The 8499-nt window shown below is 39.2% G+C and overlaps 1 protein-coding gene across 1 annotated transcript; it reads left to right on the top strand.

The window, feature by feature from the left end:
* The first annotated feature begins 4240 nt into the window (after positions 1 to 4240).
* On the top strand, positions 4241 to 5953 carry LOC148103548 (uncharacterized). The gene has a single exon (XM_087838131.1). It carries the CDS (start codon positions 4241 to 4243, stop codon positions 5951 to 5953), a length of 1713 nt encoding a protein of 570 aa, XP_087694257.1.
* Positions 5954 to 8499: the final 2546 nt, after the last annotated feature.

The raw sequence follows: 8499 nt of genomic DNA, 5'->3' as shown, positions 1-8499 counted from the left end.
ACACACAAACACACAGAGATTATTCCCTCAGCTGACAGAACACAGCAGGGCTGATGGTTTGTGCATTCAGAGCTTTAGGAACCTTTTTTACTCCACACTAAAACCAGTTCAGAGTCACCAATGCACCTGCACATCTTCAGAGTTGGAGGGGGACAAGAGAATCCACACAAAGACAACATGCTAAGGTATCAGCCCTCCCTCACCTGGACTCCAAAGGTGAAACTCTCTGATGTTCCTGCAAAGTAAATATGGATGAATATCGCAGCAGAGGTGTGGCTTTCCAGGGTCTTATAAAAATGTCTGCTTCTCTCTGACGCACACGAGCATCCAGACTGCCGCCTCGGACTCCATCATCACATCCAGAAAACAACGATCCAATCTGACAGCTCCTCTCTCTGAACCCAGCGTCAGGATCTTCACCTGTCCAAACCTCATTCAGGTCTGCATTTTCTGTTCAAAACAATTTCCAAAATTTACTTTACAAAATTGAAATGTGCCTTTTTGAGTAGAAAAGGTCAGCGTAAGCATAAAGGACTGAGAGTAGTGGATGCTAAAGATTACTCTAATGAGGTCACTGTAGCTCAGGAAATATAGCAGTTCATTCACTAATCCACTAATCAGAAATGTTGTGTTTTCAGATGCTAGTTTTAAAAATTAAAACTTCTCAGTCTTTTCCTTTTTTTTAGATTTCACTATTTTGAAAATTTGTTGACTGCATCCTATCTATTAAAAATAGACAATGAACACATTATATTAGCTGACAATGACGATGAATAGCTTTATTCAACCAGCTGTGATAAATTATTAATATTTCTAAACATGGACAGACAGCAAAAGTTATTTTTATGTCTGATCCTTATTTATTTTATTTATTTCTAAGTTCATTTTATTTTATTTTTTGAGGGGAAATAGATGATTTTATGCCTAATTCAGAACAGCAGTAGGCTTATAATGGCATACGCAGCTGTGTGGTGGGTGGACCCAAATGCAGAACTCAAACACAAAAGAGGAACTTAAGGCAACAGCTTTATTGCTGTGAAAATTTTTACAAAACATAAGCTCACAAAAATCAAACCAAACCTAGAAAAATGGAAACTAGAAACAAAAACACTGAGAAATGAAAACTCAAACACCAGGAAACTAGAAATGAGGTGCTAACACTTGAAACTAAAAAGGCAGCGAGACTTATACACATGAGAAGGTACGATGAGGAAAACACTGGGCTTAAATATACAAGGAGTAATGAGCAGGGCCGTGCAGAGAGGTTTAAAGGGGCGGGTGCTCAAAGTTAAACAGGGGCACATTGAACCAGGCTGAATAACAACAACACACATTCATCAAGAATCTAATATGGGAAGGGCAGGGCTGTGTTGATCTGAGACTGTAGACATTAAAAAGTCCATAGGAGAGATGGTAGCTGATTAAACAAGTGTCATGAGATAATAACAAAATGCAAAGATTGGTGACAGCGCTTGAAACCATGAGGCAACAAAAAAACTGTGAGAAATAATTTAGGCTCTGTCTGTGAATCACTCTTTGCTTCTCTTCTTCCTTCCATCCCATCATCTCATATATCACTCTCCACTTGCTGTCTATGTGAGAACAAGGCACAACTTGCTATTGCAATAAACTATAATCTAATTATCCACACCTAACAACTCTTGCACTTAATCTATAATAAAATGATGACAGAAAAATGTTATAGCCCTGCCTTTAGTAGCCTCACACAGCTCTACTGTTTCCTCCTCATGTCCTTACCAGCCATGTCTGCACAATGTTATATCATGAGTAATATTTTTTTTTAAATCCATCTAAATAAAACAAACACATGCACGCACAGTGACGTTTTAGACCTTCTTCAGAATACTGTATATACTATGGGCATCACGGTGCTGATCCAGAATCCTTACATTATTATTTATTACTAGAGCTACAATAATAAAGCAATGAGGAGGGAGAAGTAATAAATATGAAACAATGTCATTATGATGATTCCATTTGTTTCACTATCCACTCTGTGCAGGGGCAAAGCTTATTACATTTTTAAACTGTAGAGATACAATAATTTTACTGCTGTAAAATCCAAATTTTGTCTTATTTAAAATATAAATCTAATATAATCTGCTTCTTAATGTATGTTCTTTAAAATACAGCGTGTTTTTTAATATATTATAATTATAATAATGCATAATTATGTGGACATGCATATTAGATCGTTTTTTAGTGAAATATAATCTCCCCAGAAAGGCAGGAAAAGCCCGGAAACTTACTTTAAAACTAAATATGTTCCCTAAAACGCTGACAGAGCTACAGACCCATGACTGCCAGGTAGCCAGCAGCTATGACCAGCACTACTTGTACAGTTAATAAAAGGACAGGTGATGTTTGTCAGCTTACCAACGTGTACATAATAAGCTAATACTCCTGTGTGCTACACACTACAGTGTACACTGTACACCTACTTACTGGTTTTGTCGCATCGGTCTGTGTCTCTGAGTTAACTTGTGTTTCTCCTACAGCTCCGGACCGCTAAAAATGCGCGTGCTCTTTGTGAGCTCGTTCCTGGCTTGTAACCAGCGCGTTCTGCTGTCAAGGGCGATGATTGGTTAAATGTGATCATGTGACTGATGCAAGCCAGATCCTTTTATTTAGCAAAACTGTGATTAATAGTTAAATATTATTGTTGAGGGGCACAGACAGGACTCCGCACGCACACACACATAAAAAAAATAATAATAATTTTTTTTTTAAAGTTGCCTCAACAAAAGGGCACTTTGGGCACCCATCAGGAAAGGGGCGGGTGCTCAAGCCCCTCTAGCCCCCCCTCTGCACGTGCCTGGTAATGAGGGAATAGGAAACACGAGTGAAACACGGATCAATTAGACCAGACCTTCCCAAAGTGTGGGGCCCGCCCCCTAGGGGGAGGTGCAGAGCCATTGCAGGGGGGGCGCGGTATGAAAAAGGGAGGGGGGTGGACAAAACACATGGACATTGCTATCATGGGGCGCCCACAGAAACGCAAAGATGGAGATGAAGCATTGCTGAATATGTTTCCAAACCAACTTCATTCTAAGCCAAAGACTAGAAATATGGTGAATCTTCCCTTTGGCTTCACCTGCACAAGTGCCGAGGTAGGTCTCCCCTGCAGAATTGGTTTTCCCTTCATCAGGAGCAGCGCTGCGCTGTTCAAATCATGAACAAACAGGATCCCACATTCTTGATTTTTAGTTCACAAACACTTCTTGTAATGACTAACTACTCCTGACATTTTGGAGATGTTAGCTCTTTATACAGTAAAGTTACAGCGGGATACAAATAACATCAGGCTGATCCTGCCACGATTTGTTCCCTCGGTTCAATTCACAGACTAACAGTATCCCACAGTTGTTTATGTTTTTGAACCCATTTTGCACAGAGAGGCATTTTTTGAAAAATGTATTAATAGCAATGTTGAATATTATTACACAGGAAAAAAACAACCACGGAAAAATAATTACACCGTGACGTCTCTGCCTTTGTAAATGGAGGGACAGTAACTGCGTGTGTGTATATGTAAGCGTGTAAAACGTGAGGATAGTCAGATAAACAGTAACAGTATTTTGTCTCTATCTGCCATTCTGCAATTCATCTCATGTAAACAATAACGTGCATGATGTGAAAAAAAGGCACGTACCTTTGACGTTGCGTGACGAACTCTGTATTCCTCATCCACACATAAATGCAAAAAAGGGTTTTAAAAAACCATGTGGACAAAACAGCTGCGTTTTCAAAAATACCCGTGTAGGTGCGGACGTAGCGTAAAAGACTTAGTAGTTTATTTTATTACTACCTGCAATTTATTGCAGGTTACTTGTATTTGCTTAATTATTTACTAAATGTTTGAGGTGTGAAATAAACCGCAACGGAGCTTGTCTTTTACAACCGTAGAACACAAACTCAGAAAGGCTCCAGCTGACAAAGACGTCTGATCTCAGCCCAAATGTAAATACAAATTTAGCTAATTCTGAAAATAGATAGCTCCCTTAAAAAGCAGTACATAACAAGTTTAACAGCAATGTAGACAAAGTAGATTCCAGACTATAGCAGACTTTGATCAGACTTTAATGTTAGTACTTTAATCTTGAGTGCATGGAGGGTCATTTCAATTAAGAGCCTGACTGTTTTATGTTAAGATAATAAAAGCTCTAATAAATGACTATATTTAAAAAGTATGATGTTTTGGTCTTGTGTATTTTCAGACATGACATCTGTTGGTCCGCTGCTCCTGCTGATGATGTCAGCCTTTTTCATCATCTCCAGTGTGACCACGTCTCCATCTGCTGACCAAAGCAAACATGAGAAAGCCCTTCTGGAGAAACTAAAACAAGGCAAAGAAAAACTTAAAAGCGCACTAAAAAATAAGGAGAACCTCAAAAATATTGGTGGACTTTTACTAACTTTAGTCACAGGCATTGGGAATGCGGTAAAAAACACTAGTCATGATATTCTTAAATCTGCTACGTCTGTGGCTAATATTGTGCCAGTGGTAGGTACTGTATTTTCCTTACTAATGACAATAGCGATACTGATAGACGAACATGTTAATGACAAATCATTACTGAAAGATATCAAGGAAGAATTTGAAAAAATCGATCTTAAGCTTGAGAAGCATCATCAGGAACTAAAGTGGGACATCTGGGCAGCTACAACTTATTCTAATCCAGAGATGAAAATTAGGACTGCCTGGATTGAATACAAAACACTACTGGGCAGTCTCGCTGGGGCTAAAGATCAGGATGAAAGGAAAAGACATGAAAAAAGCTTTATAAAAGCCTACTCAGAATATGAGAAAGCTCCTCGGGAAATGGGAGAGTTGCTGAAAAAAACAGGAAAGAGCTTCATTAATAACCTCAGGGATGAACTGGCTGAACATGTTAAATGTCATGAGAAGGAAATCATAGAATATACTTATCTCATTCTTACACTTATCTTAAAGGGCAACACGATGAATCAATTCTACTACAGACTGAAGAACATACAGTCTGAAGAGAGAGATGATGAGATGAAGAAGAATGTATATGAAGCAATGACAGCAATGTTTGAAATCCAAAAACAATGCATTAATAGCAGTATGACTTATGTTACACAGGACGTGAAACCACTTATTGATAAATCTAAGAAACGCGATGATTTGGCAAAGGAAGTCTGGAATTTTCTGCAGAAGACATATGACAGGTATGACTGGATGGTTGTTGGATTTATAACCAAAAAGTCCAGCCATGAAACAATTAAAACCCTGAACAAACACGTGCTGACAGGATTCCAGAATGTGTCAACAGAGCGCATTACTGTGGCCATATCCAGACAGGTGAAAGGGACTCAAAGCAAAGTACAGGAGGTCAGCAAAGCCATTGAGAAGTGTATTACTAAGAAGAATAAGAAGGTTTTGTGTTATAAGGTGGCAGAGAAACTCAGCAAATGTGGGGAAAACGTGACAGGAATTCCAATGTCTCAGACTTACACAGCAGTCCACGCCTATACTAGAAAAGCTCACCAAAGCATCAAGGCAAAGGAAGCTAACCCTAAAGCTAAAGTTGAAGACCAAGCTGATGATGAAGATGAAGTCAGTGCTGCTCCTGAAAACCCTTCAGATCAGACGCCTTACATTTACACAGGGGAGTGTGAGAAATTTCCAGGTTTGAAGCATGGAAAGTTTGTTGTTCTGATCAAAAGTGACAAAGAAATGATGGAAAAAGATCCGTGTGCCAATCAGGACTGTGGGGAAAGAGAAAGCAGAGGAAAATGTGTGAAAATGAAAGACCTGTTCCTTGGAATTTGCCAGTGTAATTATCCATACTATGGGCTTCACTGTGAGAATGACATAAATGATTATGCCATAGAATTAGAGAAAGAAGCAGGGACACGGAAAAATAAACCAACAGTGACAGACAAGAGGAGGCAAAACAAGAACTGAAACAGCAGAACAGACTTCATGAAGTGACATGAGCTTCTTCTCTAAAATGACACTGAAACATTCGGTAAATCATCTTTTTCCTCAGACTCAAAGTATCTAAGAAACCAAAACCACATTTTTGAATGCGACTAACACTTTAATCCACTGCTCCATTCCCAGTGCCTCAATCTGTTTGGATCACATGTTTGTGGCTGATGTGCTCAACGTCACTAAGACTAAAGCTGATTTCATGTAAACACGGGCGGTTAGAAAAACACCAGAGTGGGCTCTGATTGGTTTGAACCTCCTCTGAACATTGTTCCCTTTAAACAATCAAAGTCAGTGTCCGAGCTCACGTTCACTTCATGAGATTTTCTGCTGGTCGTGTTTCTTTGAGCAGCAGCTGATGATGTGTGAACCTCTGAACAACAGTGAAGCATTTCTCAGAGTCCAAATGTGTGAAACTCACATGAATGAAATTAAGATAAAGTTTGTGTTCATCTGCCAAACTGAAAGACATCATACAGCAATCTGAGAACCAATGAAATGTGTCTGCCCCAAATAAAGCTTCTGTTTCACTGTCATACTTGTGTCTCTGATTTGAATACTCACCTTATATCCTGTCAGTGTGTCGTATCACTCATTCTAATGCACACTTTTAATGTAGTCCCTCCTGACTTGGGGAGTGGAAATTTCTAAGGAAATCCAGATTTTTATTTTGAGTGAAGTGACCCTTAAAAGTTCAGTTCACCTATATCAGCTGTAGGTTACAGCTTAAAACACTTCAAAAACGTCAACCTTCTGTTGACGCGGTGCTTTGTGAGCAAAGTTGCAGCCAACTCATTTTAACAATGGAGGCGGAGTAACACAGCATCAGAGCAGGTCTAACTGTCCAGCTAGACGCTGACGGAGGCTGGGTGGGGTCTTTCCTTGACTCCACATTCACAACATTAGGTGTTCGTGTGCCCTGACCGCCCAGGAGGGTAGTGACAATACACCATCAAGCTTTTAGATGGACGTGTTTTCTGTCCAATGCACTGTAAGTCAGTGCTTTCAAAAAGTTCCCTTTTCATTGGAATATACGTACAGATTTTCAACATCCTAATATCCTAACTATTAAAAAGAGTAAAACACTGACACTAATAAAAACTAAACTAAAACAAGAAAATCCAGTCTGGAAAGTGATGAAAAATACAGTAAAAGGTCAAATCTAAACAAAATTAAAATAAATCAAAAATATTAAACTAAAACTAGAAAGCGAAAATTTCAGAAGAAATTTTAAGTGTGCCTATGCCGCCGCTAATCATTGTAGTTTGCCATTCAAACGGCTACAGAGAGCAAAACTCACCAGAGCACCCATTCTCCACCATGAACTATGGTAAAAACAAACACCGCTCGCGCCTCACAGATGACAGCTTACAGTTTTGTGTAAAGATGAGGTAACTTCGTACAGCCCCGATTTAGAGACGCTGTGTGCAGAGTAGTGATGTGTCCTGTGTGTCGAAGCGTCGAATCGTGTGTCGGGTAATCTCGGGGGCGTTTCTGTGAAGCGCGTATCGAGGCTTGCTTTGATTACGTATGCAGTGACGTTCGAGGCCTCGCGGGCAGTCCGTACCACGTGACTGATTCAGGGACTTGTTCACCGGTTCGCGCCAGATTCGAAATAAAATGGGCAGAAAAACACAGCTGATTTCCCATCACACTGTGTTATGGAATTGGATTACGTACGTGTTACATAGTTACTTGAGCATTTCTTCTTCGATGGAACCAGCAAGGAAGAGATTTTTTATTTCATTTTATCTCTCCTAATAAAGTATGCACACAGTAATAAATATCACAAATGATAAGCACCATAATATAAATAAACAACACTACAGATCCTATAATCTGATTTCTGTCTTTTAGTTTATTAAAAAGTGAAGCGCCAAATACTAGTTTGTGTCATTATCCAGATGTACATAAGCATGATTACACAGGTACTAGCGGGTTTTGATTATCGATTAAAATCGATTCTAGCTTGGATAACGTGATATCGATTCATTAAAATCCTGAATCGATTTTTAATATAAATATTACTACATTTCAACCACCACCAAACAGCTAAAACAGTAAATGAGAGCAGGTACACCGATTCTGCACAAAGACGTAAACACAAAGCGCTGACGCATCACAATCAGTGAGATGTCGCCTTTCTCACCAGACAGCACGGACACGGTCGGGGCTGAAAGCCGACAGCTCACTGATTCTAATCTAAGGCATCTGCTGTGATGCTTACACATTAGATAAAGTCTCGAAAGTGTCAGCTTTCTTTTTATAGTTATAAAAATATGCAAATGTACTGATCTATGATCTGAATTATACTATTGACTGACTGTCTGAGGCTAACAGTTACACAATCACACCAAAACTCTGTCCTGATAGTTTCCACTTTCTCTTTTGTATCACACATACTGAGACAATATTCGGGATAAATAACCAAGAAAACAATTTACTTATTCAGTTTAGAGGTTTACACATCATTATAATCACAGAGCCTGCTTCACTTGAATTGTCCTCTTGATGGCGCA

Source organism: Neolamprologus brichardi, chromosome 3 (assembly GCF_056152115.1).
Source record: "Neolamprologus brichardi isolate AB-2024 chromosome 3, ASM5615211v1, whole genome shotgun sequence".
In the NCBI taxonomy this organism is placed as follows: Eukaryota; Metazoa; Chordata; class Actinopteri; order Cichliformes; family Cichlidae; genus Neolamprologus; species Neolamprologus brichardi.
Note: the sequence above shows the minus strand (reverse complement) of the source record. Positions and strands in the feature narration are given on the sequence as shown.

Coding starts and splice junctions, on each gene's coding strand:
- LOC148103548 (XM_087838131.1), top strand. CDS start 4,241: ATGACATCTGTTGGTCCGCTGCTCCTGCTGATGATGTCAGCCTTTTTC.